The 17,154-nt window shown below is 37.3% G+C and overlaps 2 protein-coding genes across 10 annotated transcripts in view; both read left to right on the forward strand.

Annotated features, from left to right (window-relative positions):
- Window positions 1–7,655, forward strand: part of LOC119781377 (IQ motif and SEC7 domain-containing protein 1-like) — a 153,271-nt gene extending 145,616 nt beyond the window's left edge. For 7 of the 9 annotated variants that reach the window (XM_038281796.1, XM_038281797.1, XM_038281798.1 and 4 more), the window contains 2 exons: window positions 589–638; window positions 4,105–7,655. In XM_038281796.1, the coding sequence (XP_038137724.1) occupies window positions 589–638; window positions 4,105–4,623 (569 nt within the window). In that variant the 3' untranslated portion in view covers window positions 4,624–7,655. Of the gene's footprint in view, window positions 1–588; window positions 639–1,039; window positions 1,102–4,104 lie in introns of all 9 variants that reach the window. The other 2 variants (XM_038281802.1, XM_038281804.1) reach the window with 2 other exon arrangements.
- A 4,970-nt stretch (window positions 7,656–12,625) lies between these two features.
- gp9 (glycoprotein IX (platelet)) lies at window positions 12,626–16,666 on the forward strand. The gene is made up of 2 exons (XM_038281812.1): window positions 12,626–12,787; window positions 15,332–16,666. Exon 2 carries the CDS (start codon window positions 15,333–15,335, stop codon window positions 16,104–16,106), a length of 774 nt encoding a protein of 257 aa, XP_038137740.1. The 5' UTR covers window positions 12,626–12,787; window position 15,332; the 3' UTR covers window positions 16,107–16,666.
- The last annotated feature ends 488 nt before the right edge of the window (window positions 16,667–17,154 follow it).

Here is a 17,154-nt window from a genome sequence, read left to right on the forward strand (position 1 = left end):
TCACTGGCTGAGTGGGCCGTAAAGCTCCACCCTCAGACCTAGATGTGCAGCAGCCACTGTTTGGCTTCTGATCTGACGCCTGCTTTATGACACTAGCTGAGACTGGCTTTATTTTTTTTTTTGGGCTTATTTTTGACGTCCCTGAATTCCCTGAGTTGATTTGCTCAAGAGAAAAATCTGTTGAAATTCTGCTCCGCTGTGAACCTTTTGGCAGGATTTAGAAATGACCCTTGGACTGAGAATTTCCTGGTGCAAATTGACTTTAGATGTAAAATTAAATACAGAATACAAGTGAAGTTTTTTATTTTATTTTATTATTATTATTATTTTATTCAAACTGTTTTCTTATTTTAGTTCTGAGTAAAGAAAACCAAAGCTTCACCTGCCCACCACCTCCCTCGCAGACCCGACCGCCCCTCTTCCCATCCCCTCTTCTATCTCTCGTATTTGGATCTTACCCACAGTCCACTGCGCTGCCCCCCTACCACATCACCCACATCTCCTTTAATTTTGGGCGGCCGAAACGTCTGTAGTCGATCCAGGAAGTGCTGTCGATCTCTAATCTCTGGTATTGCATGTCTCGGGCAGGCAAGCGGGGGCGTCGCAGCAGTGCAGGATCACTAGACAGCAATATGGAAGTAAGTTGGAAGCAGCTGGTATCCGAGCTCCTCTTTCTTTGTGATGATGTGCACTGTGAAACACTCCATTTTTTTTTTTTTGGGCTTACACCTCCTTTGCTTCATAGACTCCAGTCCATTTGTTTGGATCATTTATTTTTTCTTGATGGGATGCCTTATAACCTGCTTGCCTCAGTTAGTGTGCATGCATGGGTTGCCTGATTCCCCTCTTCTGTTTTTTTTGGAAGCCAGAGATCTACTCTTTTGGTCATGTTATATGACCAATATACACTCTACCTTCAAACAAGCATGACTCCCACTAATGCCTCCTATGACCCCCTCCCCTCCTTCCCTTGTCGCCTGTGTCTGTCTTTCATTCAGTCACATCCAAGCGGTTTTCATTTGGTTCTTCTCTTTGGCAGGGTGGTAGCTCTGAAAGACACTAGGAAACTCTTCATTTCCTGCAGCCCCTCTCCCTGTCTGGGTCTGTCTTTTATTTTTTTTCCTCTTATCCACAACTTAGATGCTGTAAGGTTCAAGTCAGCGTATAGCTCTCATAATAAATAATGATTTTCCAACAGATTGGAAAAAAATGTGGATTTCATTCACTCATTTTGCACTCATTTCGTGTATTCATGAGTCAAAGTGTAGAATCTTGGAAATCTTAGGGTGCATATGTTGTTTCTTCGATCTTAGACGAAGCATGTCTAAGAAAAAAAAGTAAGGGTTCTTTTGCTCCTTTAGAGCAGTTTTGGACCCAAAACAGGAGGCAGAGTGCCCAGCCCTGTTGTGAAGTCTGCACAGAAGTGCTTAGTTCCTCCTGCCATCTGACTTCTAGATGAATGCTAATGTGTGAATGATAATTTTTGCCTGTCACACCCTCTGCATGTGGAAACTGTGCCTTCATTAATGATACCAATTTGCATGTGTGACTTTTAGAGTTTAGCAAAAAAAAAGATGAAATGTAGTTTTCTCAACTTTTTTTTTTTTGTTGTTCCTCTTTGGGAGATTTGTTCTTGTCAAACTATTTATGATTATGGATTTACTTTTCTAAGATAATTACCTTCCTAACTCTCTGAAAATGGGTTTCTTTTTGTCATGAAAGCTGAAATGTTCCTGCTGCTGCCTATCATGACATTTTTAGTTTCTCATTTGCATGCTATATAAACATTTTGCTACTTCTTTATCTGACAAATGAAAACTGTAATTATGAACCTTTTAAAAGTATTCTCACCCCTTGAACTTTCTCCTCATTTTACAACCACACACTTGTATCTATATATATATCGGGATGTGATGCTATAGTCACAAGGTAGTTCCTAATTGTAAAATAATATGAAAATATGGTTTAATAAAATGATACAAATTAAGATATGAAAAGTGTGGAGTGTACTAACATTTCAGAACCCACTGTAATCCACTCCCTTTAGGAGAGAACAGAAAGGAGATGGCTTACTTGTGCATAGATTTATCTAAGTGTAAATCCAGCTGTTCAGGAGTTTTTGTAATCTGTAATTCAATAAACAATTGAAGGCAAATGATCAAACCAGACAGGGATAAATTCATAGGGAATTTTAATACAGCATAATGTTGCAGGACAATATATATATATTTTTACAATTCTCACTGAAAGCTGTACTATCCGCCATCTTTACATAGAGTAGCCCACAACTGTAAGTCTATAGAGCCGAAAAGGACAAAAAAAGCATTCAAACTTGCTCTAAAGGAGCTGCAGAGATCAGCCACTCAGGTAGAACAGTCCACTTACAGAACAATTATAGACCTGTTTACTGTTTGTAAACAAAGAGGGTTATGCTCTTTGCCCAGCAACAGAAATATGATCGCTACCATGACTTGTTAAGCTACAGTAGCATAATATCTGAGAGTTATGGCAAAGTTCATGGCAACTGGCTTACATAACCATGCTCACCTATTGAATGGGAACATGATGTTAGCAGGAGGTGTGCATTGTAAATCAGTTGGATAAAAATCAAGAAGCTTCTTATTTAACCCTCATTTAACACCCCATGAGATGAATTAATTTTGTATAAATGTAGAGAAAGGTTTATAATGCAGGGAACGTGCCATCCTTTGCAAAATGCACTTTCATAGGTCTTATGTAAGATGGATATAGCAGGATGAGAACTAATTACTGGACTATTTATTAGCCTTTTATTTAAAGCAGCTCCTGGGCTTGGTTAATATTTGCTCTGTATCATCAGTATATCAAAGCTTGCACCAATTGAAAAAAAAAATATATATATATATATATGAAACGCTTTTCTGCAAATACTGCTGATTAGCATTTGTTTCCCCTTCAGTAAAGGAAACACACAAATGTGGTTGTTCATTAGTCCAAACCTGTATATCTAGATTTAACTGCATTAAGTAATTGATCCTTGGAAAAAATTATCAGTTACCTAATGCAGTTGATCTCAGGTTTTCTAGTGATCACAGGTTTTCTAGTGATATCAGAGGATAGCCACATAATCTTACCTGTTGCAAATTGGACATCACTGAAGCCTTTTTGACTTGTTACTGAAATCCACAGCCACCTTCATTGACTCTGAAACGATCTGTGGTTAGTGTGCAGTAAAACATAAGTCCTGTAAACACAACAACCAGTTTGATGCTGGTTATTTGCATTTGATCCTGCTTTCTTTTTACACTTGAAAATTAGTTTGGTTACACTATTTAAGGCAATACAACTGTTGCCACCTCGTGCATGCAGCTTCTTGATGGCTTTGCACTGTAAATCAGTCAGTTAGCCATGCTAAAAACAAATGACATTAATGGAATATTTACCTGCATAAGGACATGGTTGAAAGAAATGAAGAGACATAATTTTTGTAGTTGTTTTAGATGCCATGTAGGGGATACATCAAGCACATGAGCAACGCTGGCCAGAGGAGATGTAAAGATGGATGAGGCTAAAAACAGAAAACTCTTGCTGGGGGGCTGCAGCCCTTTTATAGCCAAAACATTTAACACTGGGGTGAAGGTTTGCCTTCCAGGTGGACAGTGACAATAAACACATAGCCAGAGATTCAATGTTGTGTTACAATGACATAGTTAAAATAATGAACCAAACCCAATTTAGAATTTCTGACTAGGCCTAAAAAGTTAATGTTCACAGATGATCTTAATTCAATCTGTAGGATTTTAAGGTTTGCAAAGAACTATCTGTAGACCTGGGAAGCTGGTAAAGACACACCTGGAGAGGCCCTCAGCAGCATTTTCAGTCAACGTGGTTCAATGTTGTATTTACTCAGTGTGGCTGATTTTATATCCTCACCATATATCACAATTTTTTTTTATCTGTAAACAATTTGCTGCATCCTTTCCCCTCCACTTCCCAGGGACACATTTTGTTTGTGGTTGTAATCTGATAAAACGTAGAAATGTTCAAGGGATATGAATTATAGAATTGATAATGCTACATATCAGTTTAATTTTATTTTTAATTGTTTATGTTTTCCTTCTTCAGGGGTCCATTATTAGCAGTCCGCACACACGTCGGAGACCCACCACGGCACGGGAGGGGTCTTCCCGCGGCCATCCCTCCATCCCTAACTCGGCATCCACTTCTATCCTCGGGTCGCTCTTTGGTAGCAAGCGGGGAAAGCCATCATCTCAGAGCCAGACCCCTATGCCGCCGCCAGGACACCCCACCCTCATATCGCACAAGCCCCACCCCACCAACCTGCACCACACAGCGCAGGTAGTGCACACGGTGCAGGCCCAGCTACACGGCCCGCATCCCCAGTACTGCCAGCTCCCTCAAAATCCCCCGCCTTACCACCACCACCACCACTACCACCCGCCTCCCCACACACAGTACCACCAGCATCCGGCCTACTCCTCACAACCGCACCACCACTCACAGCACGGCCACTACAGCCAGCACCCCCACCATCCACCGCACACTCACCACCACGGCCAGCAGGCGGGCCCAGCACACGGCGGGCACAAACCCAAACACAGTGGTATCAGCACCGTAGTGTGATGCTCCTCACCTGGAGACAGGAAGTCGAAAAGAGGGAACTTTATGAATGAAGGACAATCGCTTACACCAAAGGGACTGACAGCATAACTCTATGGCCTGTCCACTGTGTTTCAGCTGCTGTGCTGGGAACCAGTCACACCCAGACACCGCTTTCACCTCCAGGTCCAACTTATATGCAGGATAGAAATCGGACACAAATCTTCCAATAGGGGCCTTCACTAGTTTGCCTGATCTGGGGCTTCTGTGTGTGGAGGGCTTGGATAGTCTGCACAGGAAGGCTCTTTATTTTCCACAAGCTCTAGTCCGCTGCTTAATCCCCTCATTTATTCCTCCAACCATTACATAATCAGGAGGAGGGAAACCTTAAGATGAGAACATGTCTGACTGTTTTTCACAGTTTCAACTGTTGATTCTTTGGGTTTTCAGATCCTTCCATCATGTGACAGCTATGTGTCGTCACCTCCTCTAGAGCTCATGTATAATACAGAAAAAACGTAGATATAAGCATTTCACACTAAGTCTCTGGACAGCTGAACAACTCATTCATAGTAGTTCTAGTGCTGTACTTACTGTATGCGACAACTATACGTTTTGTGTCTTAGCTCTCATTAAATAAATGTGCCAATTATTAACGCATAATCTATTTAGTCGAGACTTCATGTACAGTATATTGTGTGTAAAGTAATTTGTAAGATTATACTTACAATTATTATAAGCGAAAATGGCGTCTATCAGTATTACGCTGACTTTGGTGACGGGATGAAGATCTGAAGAAAGGAGCAAACTCCCATTCAGCCTGGTCTGGTTAGGTCCAGGCCTCTGATCTGTATTGAAGCTTTTTGTTTGGCTATTCGGTGAATAGAAAAACACTAAATGAACAGCTAAAGATGGCAGCCGCTGTATATTTGACCTTAAATTATTTTGTTTGAGGTGGAGCTGAATTACTAAAAGAGACGTTTTGTCAAAAAAGAAAAAAAAAATACTGAAAAAGGAGCACTAAAAATGAGGAAATTGGTGCTAAGCTGTTAGCAGATAAAGTTTTTGTTCATGTTACAAATGGTCCCAGACAAAGTCAATATGCAGCTGCTGCTTTCTTTGCTTCTAAAATCAGACAAAAAAATTATCCTTAATTTTTGTTTTTTTTTTGTTTTTTTGCCTTGTTTGGATTATTTGTCTCATTCCCCAACTCAATTTTGGTAGATTTGTTTTTTTGTTTTTTTTTCTATTTAATGTGCAATATCTTTGTACAGATTTTGTACATCAAGAGCAAGCAAGGCCTCTCCTCGCATTTGTGTGTTTGTCATTTTGCGTCAATATTTATTTATTTTCACTTTTGACCCCCTGTCTGAGTAATTTTCTCTGTAAATTAATGTCCACCTGTCCTCATGGTCTTATGAGAGGTACAGACTTGGAGCTCAGTGGAATGTCCTGTAAGATTTTTTTTTTGTTTGTTTGTTTTGCATGTAATGTTTTCGATGTGAGGCTAACCTCTGCACATTGTATAACAAATCAGTGTTACCACGGCAAGTTTAAGTGCAATCATGCAGGCTTGTACTTGAGAGTGAAAGTCTGTCGTCTTGTTGTCCAGAATGAGATTCAGGTGAAAACACTTTTTTTTTTTTTTGTTCTTTTAAAAAGATGTTTAAATACCTAGACACTTCAGAGTGGAAAGTAGAATGTGTGTATATATTTTAATAAAAAGGAAACAGAAATATTTCACTGGACAAGCACATATAAAAGGACGGTTTTGTTGTTTTATTCAGGAAATGCAGTTATAACCTACACAAATGCAAGCTAAACAAAAGAACTGGTAAATGTAAAGATTATCTTTCTATATTCTACAAATAAGAGTCTATTCTAGTGTGTAAATTAGTGACAGTAAGCTGTTTGTCCCAATATTCAGGTTATAAAATGTATTTTACTATTCATGAAGAAATCCACAGAAGTCAGGCTCACACATAATCTTTTTTTTTTTTTTCTTCCTATAGACGACAGACATATCATGACCCGGGACATTAATGATCAGCTGAATGTGTCTTTTTCCAATGATTTCATATCTTTGCTATAATTCAGAAATTTTTGAATTTGGTGTGAAACTGATACAACTGTTTATTTTTTGGTGTGTTGATGTGCTTTAAATGTTGTTTTTGTTTCTTTCTCAAAAGTACCCCAACAATGCACTGCATGGATCCGATGCATCATGCGTCCTATTCACTGTGAGCTGATGGGGAAGAAATCAGCCTATTAAATGTTGGACTTCTTTGCTTTTTTTTTTTTTTCTTTTGGGTTCTGAATAAGTTGGAACTTTACAATGTTGGCGTGTCCTTGTCGTTCCATGTTTAATGCCTGGTAGTTATTGAAGCTCAGCATGCATTTCATCTACAAAGCCATTGTGTAAATTACAAACATGGAAGAAGAAAGAAAAACAAACAAAAAGAAAATGTTGCACTGCGTCGCTGAGGGCTTTCATCATGTAAATACAGGATTCTGTCGTGCAAACTGATGAACTGCTCGGTGAGAGAGTTAAACTTTGTGAAGACTGTAAAAGGGACCAAAACTGGGGTTAAAAGGAGATGTACATAATGTCTATATTTCCAGCGCTCTACTCTGACATCTGCAGTTGAGATCAGGATTTACACACATTGCCTCCTGGGTGGATGGGAGGTGCCGATTGAACGGATCGATCCTCTCTTCCTCCAGCTGTTTCAAACTTAGATTTGCTGTGGAAATCAACACCAGACTGTTATCAAAAGCGTGCTGCCCTAAATTACATGCAGCTCTCCTTCCATACATGCAAACACACAAACACACCTGTAGAGAATACATACAGATAAATTTAATCACAACCGGCTGCGAGCTGTTCGGTCTGGCACGAAACAAGTTTTGAGGAATGGAAACGACAGAAATGGCCTCATTTAAATGTGCATTCTGTTTGTACAGTGAATAGTGAGTCAGTAAGACCCCAGTTATTGTAAAACTTCAACTGTGACAATGTTGAGAACGCAAAATAAACAAATATATGACTTATGGTACACTGGTTGTTATTCTCCATTGTTAAACTTAACCTTTCAGGTTTGAAATCTAGGAGATTCTTGTTCATAAGTTGCTGTTACCAAAAGGAAGGATTAACTTTTTACTTTTCTTACATTCTGTTAATAGATCAGTCTCAACTGTTGCTGTTGTAAATAAAAAAAATTTATTTACTTGCCTAATGACAGAATAAAAAAACTAGCTATGTAAAAGATTTCTTCTAATTAGAACATTTTAATGTAATCCTTTAGTATTTAGTAGAAATATATTTTAGGTTTTATGAATAGAATAATTTTTTGCTCTATCTTTCCAATAGCATCTTGTAATAATTTAATTTTCCTTTGGACAAAACTGGTCTGTTTGGGTTCCACTGCTTTGTTGGAGCATCATAAATAAAAAGGGCAACATATATACATACATACATACATATACATACATATATATATATATATATATATATATATATATATATATATATATATATATATATATATATATATATATATATATATATATATATATATATATATATATTACACCTTATAATCTGAACAGAGAAATCACCTACAAATTTGTTCAAATTATAATTTATGTTTTTTTTTATTAAAATAATTTGGTTTAAGATATTCATTCATGAAACATAGCACAAGTTTCTGCTTTTATTGTAATTTGCCCCCAATTATGTAATCATTGCTCAAAATGAGAAAATACCATCACCTGTCTTTAACATTAAAAAAATCAACTTTCAAAATGGTCCTATTTCTGTACAGAAAAACAAAATGAAATAATTCACCTCATGTCCTACCACATTATTTCTATAAGTCAGATAACTCCTTTTTTCTTTCAAAAACCTTTTTTTTTATATCCTTGCACACCTTATTTTATGGGTTTGTTTTATTTGAAATCTATAATAAATTTAAAAATATTGCATACAGTATGATGTTAATATTTATTTAATGTAGGAAAAGATGCTTATCTTTTATATAGTTTGGAACCAAAATTTCCAGCAGCACAATAATTTGATGTGTACTCCTCATGTTGATACTTTTGCAAACAGGACATTTTCTAGTAATCTTCTTTAACAGTTCACAAGGTTACAATAGAGAGAAATATTTTCACCATTTTTCTTTGTACAAGAAAGCTTCAGATTCTTCTACTTCCTTTCTTATACTGCAGCTCATCACACGAAAGTTCTAAAGGATCTAACTAGAGTTAAGTTTGTACCACCATTTGTGAACCACTTTTGCGTTGTTTTAAGAATTTGTTTTAGATGATTTAGTTGAATTGGCCAATTTTGACAAAATTTCAGTCAATTTTTAGAGACCAATAGACTCCTGATATAATAGAAAAAGGTTCCTGATGACTCAAATTAACCAGATTCTATTGGCCTTTTGATGAGAAAGCAATACAACAGCAGGAACGCTGGTCCAGCACACGGAGCAGCAGGTATTAAGTGCATTTTCTCAAACCCCTCTGGAACTCTGTAGGCAGCATTTGTCTTAAGAAAAGTATTAAAGACTAGATCTAAACTGATTTGAGCTATGTTTCTATGCTTATGTTTGCTTATGTACATTATGACAGAAACAAACCTTTGGATGATGGTATCACTGCCAAGGAGCTCATTTAACATGAACATCCAGATGGTTAGCTTAACCAGACCAGCTAAAATGTCTGCTTAAGGTCTTGTTACTTTATAAGAAAAATAAGATGGCTGTCTCAAAAGTGAAAAAAAGTGGATGAGCTGAGGGCTCAAATAAAACCAATACATCAATATAAAGCAAAGAACTGTTAAATTGTGACATTTAAAACCAACCCAAACTTCCTAGTGATATCCAACCATGCATATATACATGGGAAATCATATCCCCAAAACAAAAGGCTCTAAAGAATTAGAAAAAGGGAAAAGCATTGTTACTCCTACCTGGGGTCTTAACAACAATGAGACCAAGAAGAGACACAGACTCAGAGTAGACCAAGCTGAGGAGTATTAACAATGCCTTCCCACAGCTCTGCTCCTGTACATGTTGATGTGTATGTAGCACACTGAAGCAGAACTAGCCCACTATTTCTTTTCTTTGTTACTCTAAAGCACAATGTGTGCTTTAATTCCCATTTGATCTACTTTACCATGTGATGACTTTCTTTTATCTACACTTTCTGTAAAACAGAAGCCCATCTCATATTTGAATTTCAATTCAGTTTATTTATATAGCGCCAATTCACAACATGTCATCTTAAAGCACCTTACAGAGACAGTTCAACCAGATCACACAGACCTATTGGTTCAAAGTTTTCTAGCTGATTTCATTGACTCTTCAGCAATCCCTCACACCAAGCATGCATGTAGCGAGACTGGGGAGAATAAATCCTTTCACAGGAAGAAACCTCCAGAACCAGGCTCATTGTGGGCAGCCATCTGCCGAGGCAGACTGGAATTCTAGAAGCAGATATACAAAAAAGCAAATATTAAATGTTACTGTCCACAGGTGGATCCCTGCAGAAAAGACAAAGCCAGCTCCCATGTCAGAGAATGAAAGAGAGTACATATTGTTAGTCACAGTAAGACAAGCAGGACTACACTGAAAGACAGGCCAGCCTCCAGCATTTAAAAATCTGGAGAGTGTCACAGCCAAACTAGAACAAACCAGATGAAGCTACTACGATGAGAAAAAGCAAAGAGAGCATTAAGTTAGAGGCTTTACTAACAAATACAGCAGAATTGGAAAATAGAGATAGAATGATGAAAAGGGGTCTCTATGTCCACCAGCAGTCTAAGCCTATAACAGCATAACTATAGAGGGGTCAGGATAACCTGAGCAGGATGGCCATCCCATAAAATCATTACTGCTATGAGCAGGTGGAATGAACAGTTCTACAAAGCTATGGCTCTTGGTGAATTTAGCAACCATATTAAAAAGACATCTAGTATCATTCTTATAAACAAAGTCCAAAGTATGAAGATGAGAATGTGTGGGACTATTCACATTTTGAAAAAAAGCCAATAGCGTCTAAGATAGCATTAAAGGCTGCACTTAAGCTATTACCTTCAGTGTCTGCATGGATGATATAATCCTCCACTATGATGACTCTGTCAGTATTTAACAATAATTAACACAGGAACTCTGAAAACTCATCTATAAGTTCTGAGTAAGGACCTGGTGGATGATACAAAGTAACAAAAAGAAGAGGTTTTGTTGCTTTGCAATTTGGATGAGGGAAACTAAGGGTTAAATGTTCAAAAGGTTATAATTATTAACTGACTTAGGAGTAATCACTAAGTCAGACTAAAAGATTTTTGCTACTCCCCCTACTGGCCCAGAATTTCTGGGTATGTGAAAATTAAAATAACTACAGGGAGTTGGTTATTTATGCTCACATAAAGCTCTTGCTGCAGCCCTTTCTGTAAGACAACATAAATCAATTTGATTATCACAATCAAGTCATTAACTAACAAACTTTTTGAAAAAAGAGCTCTCATTTACTCTTTTGAAATTCTTTTTTAATTTATTTGATTTTGGTTGTTGGCAAGACACTGCCTGGATGGAATGATGTGTGGGAAACCGTCGAGAAGCTGCAGAGAGGTGTGTTAAACTACAAATCAGTGTTCTGGTCTGTACCCTGGATTTTCAGGGTTTTGGAAAATTAATACATTTGGCCAGATTATTAGAAAGAAGAGCTACACCATCCGTCTCTAGGATGGATGCTCTCTCCAAATCACACCAGGTTTCCCCCAAAAAGAATGTAAAATATAATTTTGGTTCACATTGTTTTTAGGAAATCACCTAGACAACCGCCAGCTGAATGGGGACATGTGGCTAAACATGTTATTAATGGCGGATCAGGGAGTGGACCAGAAAAAATTACGGAGTCTGACATTGTTTTGGCAAACTTACACACCGGAGCAACACTAATTTTAGTGACCTCTGATCGACGTGTTTTTACTGCCAGCATGAAATACATTCTTTCTGCATTTAACCTTATCATTCGCTAGATAGGATATGATCATGTTGCCCGTTCTGGCCCCCGGCAAACATTAGGCTATGGTCCCTGGTGTCTCTAATGCTACGCTTTTTACCATAGAGCTGCCAATTATCAGAGTGTTCTTCTCAGTGGGTGCATCACTGAGCGGGGAAAAATGGCCAGAAACGTGGATGGGTTGGTGGTGACCAGTGGGCAGAGATCTACAACTACACTTTCTGCATACTGTCACCCTGGCTGTTCAGGAACTGTTGGAGAACCACTTATTGTTAAAGGGATGTGTCCCTGGTCTTAGTTGCTCCAGGTTGTTAACAATTGCGCCTAATCCAACTCCTGGATGTTCAATAGCCCGAAGCCAGGACTCTTAACTCTCACAACCTCGGTTCCAAAGCTATAAAAGTGCTACATATATTACACATGTAATTATGGCTAAAAGAGGCATAAGAACATCTTACACAGAGATTAGGAGAGAGGAGAGGGAGATTCCCCAGCAGTTTCCTACTCAGTAGTATGGAAAATCTCCATACTTGAATGGAGAGCATAAGGCTGATAAAAATCCATCTCATTTAAATTTGCTGTTCATTTTTAGAATGATTTCAAAAATTTTATGACCCCTTTTTTAATTTCCACATCAGAGCAGCACTAAACCATCGCTACTACGGTATTCCACTAGAGGGCATCGATTAAATTTACAGCAGGAAAAAAACAAGTCACCTCAGAACTACACCTACAAATTGAAAGTTTGTCAACAAAACGTCATCACAGTCTATCATCTTACTCTTAAGCATGTCACCAAAGCTTATTTTTGAAGATCTGAAGGTTTTACCTCATAAAATCCACATATCCCTTATGTTCCCCTTCAAATGCTGCAGTGAATGTTAACAGCAAACCCATTGCAGTTTTGTTTGGAGAGTCTCAGTCCGCATATTGATAGATAACGCTTATCACTTTGAAGCAGATGGACTTCTTTTAAGTCATGTGAACATTAACTGTGCACTTTTATGGGTGCACTCCTGCTTAACATGAGGTTTTATATCGTTGCGCTCACTAACACATCAGTTTTGCAGTAAAGGAGTCAGGAGCTCTTGCTGTTCAAACTACATAAGTATGACTGGCATTAGCAGAAGAGTCCTTGAAGTTGGATTGACACAGAAAGGTTTGTTTTTGTGTTTTTAAAGGCAATTTTTGGTATAAGAACATATACATATATGTTTGTTTTGTGTTTAGTGATGCTACCAGCAGCTGATGTTCTTGTTGCTTAGTGCTACTCTAACCCTAACTGGACTCCTGACGGTGCCAAGTTTAAATATATTAATGAATTTCATACTAATTTTAATTCACTCCAATATTACAATATTTGTAGTACTATAAATATTAAACATGTGGTGTCTTGATGTGAACAGCTGGAGATTACATTCTTGCTTTAGGGAGTCAATTTTGTTTTGTTTTTCTTTTCTGATAGGCATCCTCTAAATTTATATAAATATTTAACATGTTTCACTGTGGACATTGTTTCTAGTATTGCAGAACCTTTTAGTTTATGATAGACTTTAATCCTGGTGGTTGTTGTTTTTTTAACATCACCGGTAGTCTGTCATTTGAGTCTGCTACCAGTCTGCCTGCCTGCTATTCTAGTCTATTAATATCTCTAACTTTCCATAAACATTTTAAACACAAAACCGTTCAGGCCAAATATTGTGTTTTTGTTGTTTTTTTTTATACTGTTGTGTAACAGGGTAAAGATCAGGGAAGGATTATCCATAAATACATTTTCAAATTCAGTTTTACAAGGTTTTGCTATTGCAAAAATTGTACAGCATTTCTATGGAGCGTGAGTGAACTATGACACAGTTTTTCATACCAACCAAACAGAGATTTGAAGATAGCCCAAAGGTAGTTTTGGAATGAAACCTGTATGTCATGTCTTTTTCACTAAATAAAACCATTAAGGGACACTTGCTGTCATAAACTATAGTGTTACCTTGAATTTCCATCCCATAGATTGAACTGCTGCTTGGCACCAGAAACTGTTAAGAGAACCATTGCAACAATTCTACTTTTCTTTGAAATTAAAAGTAGGCTATTTCTGGAAAAATTCCTTTATGTTTTGGTCCTTCTTTTTTTTTCTCTGTCATCTCAATCTATTGCAAACAGATTGCTGCTGACAGACAAAATGACCATTATACACTCTCCACATCACCTGGGTTTCCTTTTATAGATAACTGTTTCCAAACTTGGATAATATGATCCAATGCCTTGTGTATTTTTATTAATGCACCTGAATTTGACTTATGTATTTGGGCTGCTTTGTTATTAATTGAAAAATATCTCAATCTTATTTGATGCAGATTTAAATCCTTAAGCTAAATACATTTATAAATATACATCACCCAATTGTGGTGCAAAATATTAAGGACAAATTGAACTAATTTATTAAATTGATTAAAAGATAAGCAATTGGAGCTCGGCTTTTGCTCTGATTAAAATTATTTTAAAATATCAGTCTCCGTATCGAGATAATCTTTTATATTTCTGATCTCAAGAGCAATCAAATTTCTACCCAGAATTGAACCTGGCCTTTATTGATTGCTTCAAAAAATGTGTTCTTTATCAATAAATTGTCGAGTGACATTGGGTCTAAGGATTATCTGCAGCATGTGTGCAGATGTGACGATGTAGGTATAATTTGACCCCTTTCTGTCGGTAGAAGTGTCTAAAACTCAATTTGGTTTCATGCAACTGTACATTGATGGTGTTAGGATAATTATCATTGATAATGTGTTAGTTTATTACACCCTAATATTACCTGCCTGTTGCGTGTCAGAACTGATGTTTTCCCCCAGTAGTTTATCTAATTAGGACTGCTCCTCTGTCCGGATATACATTTATAATATTCATTTTGTACATGGCAAAGATTTGAGAAGGGAATGAGAACGGTGTCCTACAGCTAAGAACAAAGTTTAATATTTGGATAAGGCTGGAGCCATGGATCTCTCCTCATCTGCAAACAGGTATGATGTAATGATGAAATGACTTGATGATGTGGCAGACTGGAGATGTATAAAATGCTTCTCTAACTGTTAATCGGGGCCCACTTAATGAGATGTGAGCCCGGTTTGTAAGCACTGTAACCCTAAGCGACTCCTCTGATCTGAGTAAGATTACAATTTCTTTCAAAATGTGTTGTAATTTATCATGGTTATTTCATAGATATACATAATGAAGTTTTAATTAAAGAGTTTGTCCTGAGTGATCTCTTTTCAGGAAAAAGAACCAGAGAGATAAAAATTCAAGGTGTAAACACAGAGCTTCCCTTTAACAAAGGATAAAGATACTGACTTCCCAGCCTAACCCAGAACAGGTTTAAAATTGATTAAAAAAAAATGTCAGTGCTCTGGGGAGAGTTTTTCTCTATGAATATCTTAAATATTATTTACAATTAATTCTAGAATAAAGGTTCTGGAGAGGGAAAACATAGAAGAACAGAATTTACTGAAGCGATGTCAGTTGAAAGAAGAGACTGGAGATTGGTGAAAATTATGCACTTCATCATTTTGCAATCCTAAAAGCTAAAATATAATAGAATTCTTGTCTGTAGTGTGTATATAATCAGATCACATATGTACTAATGTGTTTTACTTTAATTTTTTATTGGCAGTGTTATTATTATTGAGTAAAAAAAAACTACTTGTTCCAACAGGATGCTGCTCCACAGTGTGACGTTAGCTGTCTGCTTTCTCCTGACCTCATCAAGCCCTCAGAAAACTGCCCAGTCCTGTGTTTTCTCTGTTCTCCAATCATCTGGGCTGAGTGTCAACTGCAGCTCTTTAAAGCTCATGGAGCTTCCTCATCTACCTTCAGAAACCACAGAACTTTATGTGCATGACAACCAGCTCACCTCGGTGCCTCCAGGCTGGTTTGACCGACTGCCTAACTTAAAAAAGGTGTCGCTGTCTCCAAACCCGTTCCGCTGTGACTGCAGCATCCAGTACCTGAGGAACTGGCTGCTAAAGAACAAGGCTGTTGTCTCAGAGGAGCCTTTATGTTCCAGTCCAGACTCTGTAGCTCAAAGAACCATCACTTGCCTTGGTGATGCCTACTTCTCTTCATGCAGTTTTCCACGCATACATCAAATAACCACCTCCATCTGCGTTTATGTGTCTTATAATACAGTCTCAGCAGTGATGGTGTTCTGCATTAATCTTCTGCTTTTGTGGAGTTTGAAACTTGCCAGAAAATCTACCTTCACCCTGTATGTGGAAGAGAGACACTCAGGATTTGAGGCGGACTCTCTGCGCTCACTGAAGCCCAAACACAGGAGAAGGTTGCACACCGGACTTTCAGGGGTCAGTGCCGACTCGGATTCTCTTATTCTATCAGAGGACTTGGAAAGGCCACTCCTCAATATGGAGTTACTCCCACAAGTGCTAGAAACGTTACACAAGAAGCACAACATAAAAATTAAGGCCACCTAACGGACTTTTGTTTGCACCTCAGATAAAACTGGCAAAAAGAAAAAAAAGAAGGAAGGGAAAATTAGGTTAAAACAAAGATGCTAAATGGATTTTTTCTGACTTTGCAGCAGCCATTTTACATTAAAGTCCAACTAATTGAGTTTTCATTTTTTGCTATACTTCACAATCAAACCTACTTTGTTTAATTCATTAGAGAGATTACTTACAGGAGTTGTTTTATTTATTGTTCCTTGCAAACTATAAGTGACAATTTTGATTTCTGTGTCCAGAACTCTTTCATGCTTTTGTTCACCTTTAAGTGTGTTGTGTTGATGTTCATGACTGATTGAAAAAAAAAGCAAATGGAAATCTGGGCTTTTGTTGATTTAACTGTACTTGCATTGAGACTGTAGGAAAAGATAACTGAGTAACAGCTCTTTGATGCCTGATATTGTCTGAATGGAAGGACATTTCGGTGGAAAATGGTATAAAATATGATGGAAGCCCAAACATAAGCAAAGGATTTTCTTCCTCAGTTTTAGTTATTGGATCATTTTAATAAAGAAATTGTCTAAAATAAATATATTGCTTCATGATAAACCTGTTGTTACCAACGCCTTAGTTACTTTACCTTATCAACTTTTGGTGCCCCCCATGTTCTCTAAAATCCCAGCATTCTCCCTTTTTTTATTTTTATTTCTCTTTATCCATAGAAACCTAATAATAAATGCAAGCACACATTCCAGTTACGTGGCTTTTAGCTTGGCACCATCACTTTGTAAATGAATTTTACTCAAGTTGTTTGAATTGAAGCAACTTCAGTAACAAAACGGTGCAGGTGTTTTATCTCTATATTGGCTAGAAAAAACTACAACTTTATTTTGACAATTCTTTATAAAAAAAAAATCTTGCTAAAAACTTTTCTATACAAACACAGATGAAATTTTAACATTTATTATCAATGTTAATGATTTTTTTTCTGCAAAAATGACTAGAAAATGGCATCATATCATCAACACTTTTAGTATCAATTCTTAACCTTTCTCTGAACAAACACTTTCTTGTCGCT

The sequence above is a fragment of the Cyprinodon tularosa genome, unplaced genomic scaffold, assembly GCF_016077235.1.
Source record: "Cyprinodon tularosa strain WSP-4 unplaced genomic scaffold, ASM1607723v1 ctg176, whole genome shotgun sequence".
Taxonomy (NCBI): Eukaryota; Metazoa; Chordata; class Actinopteri; order Cyprinodontiformes; family Cyprinodontidae; genus Cyprinodon; species Cyprinodon tularosa.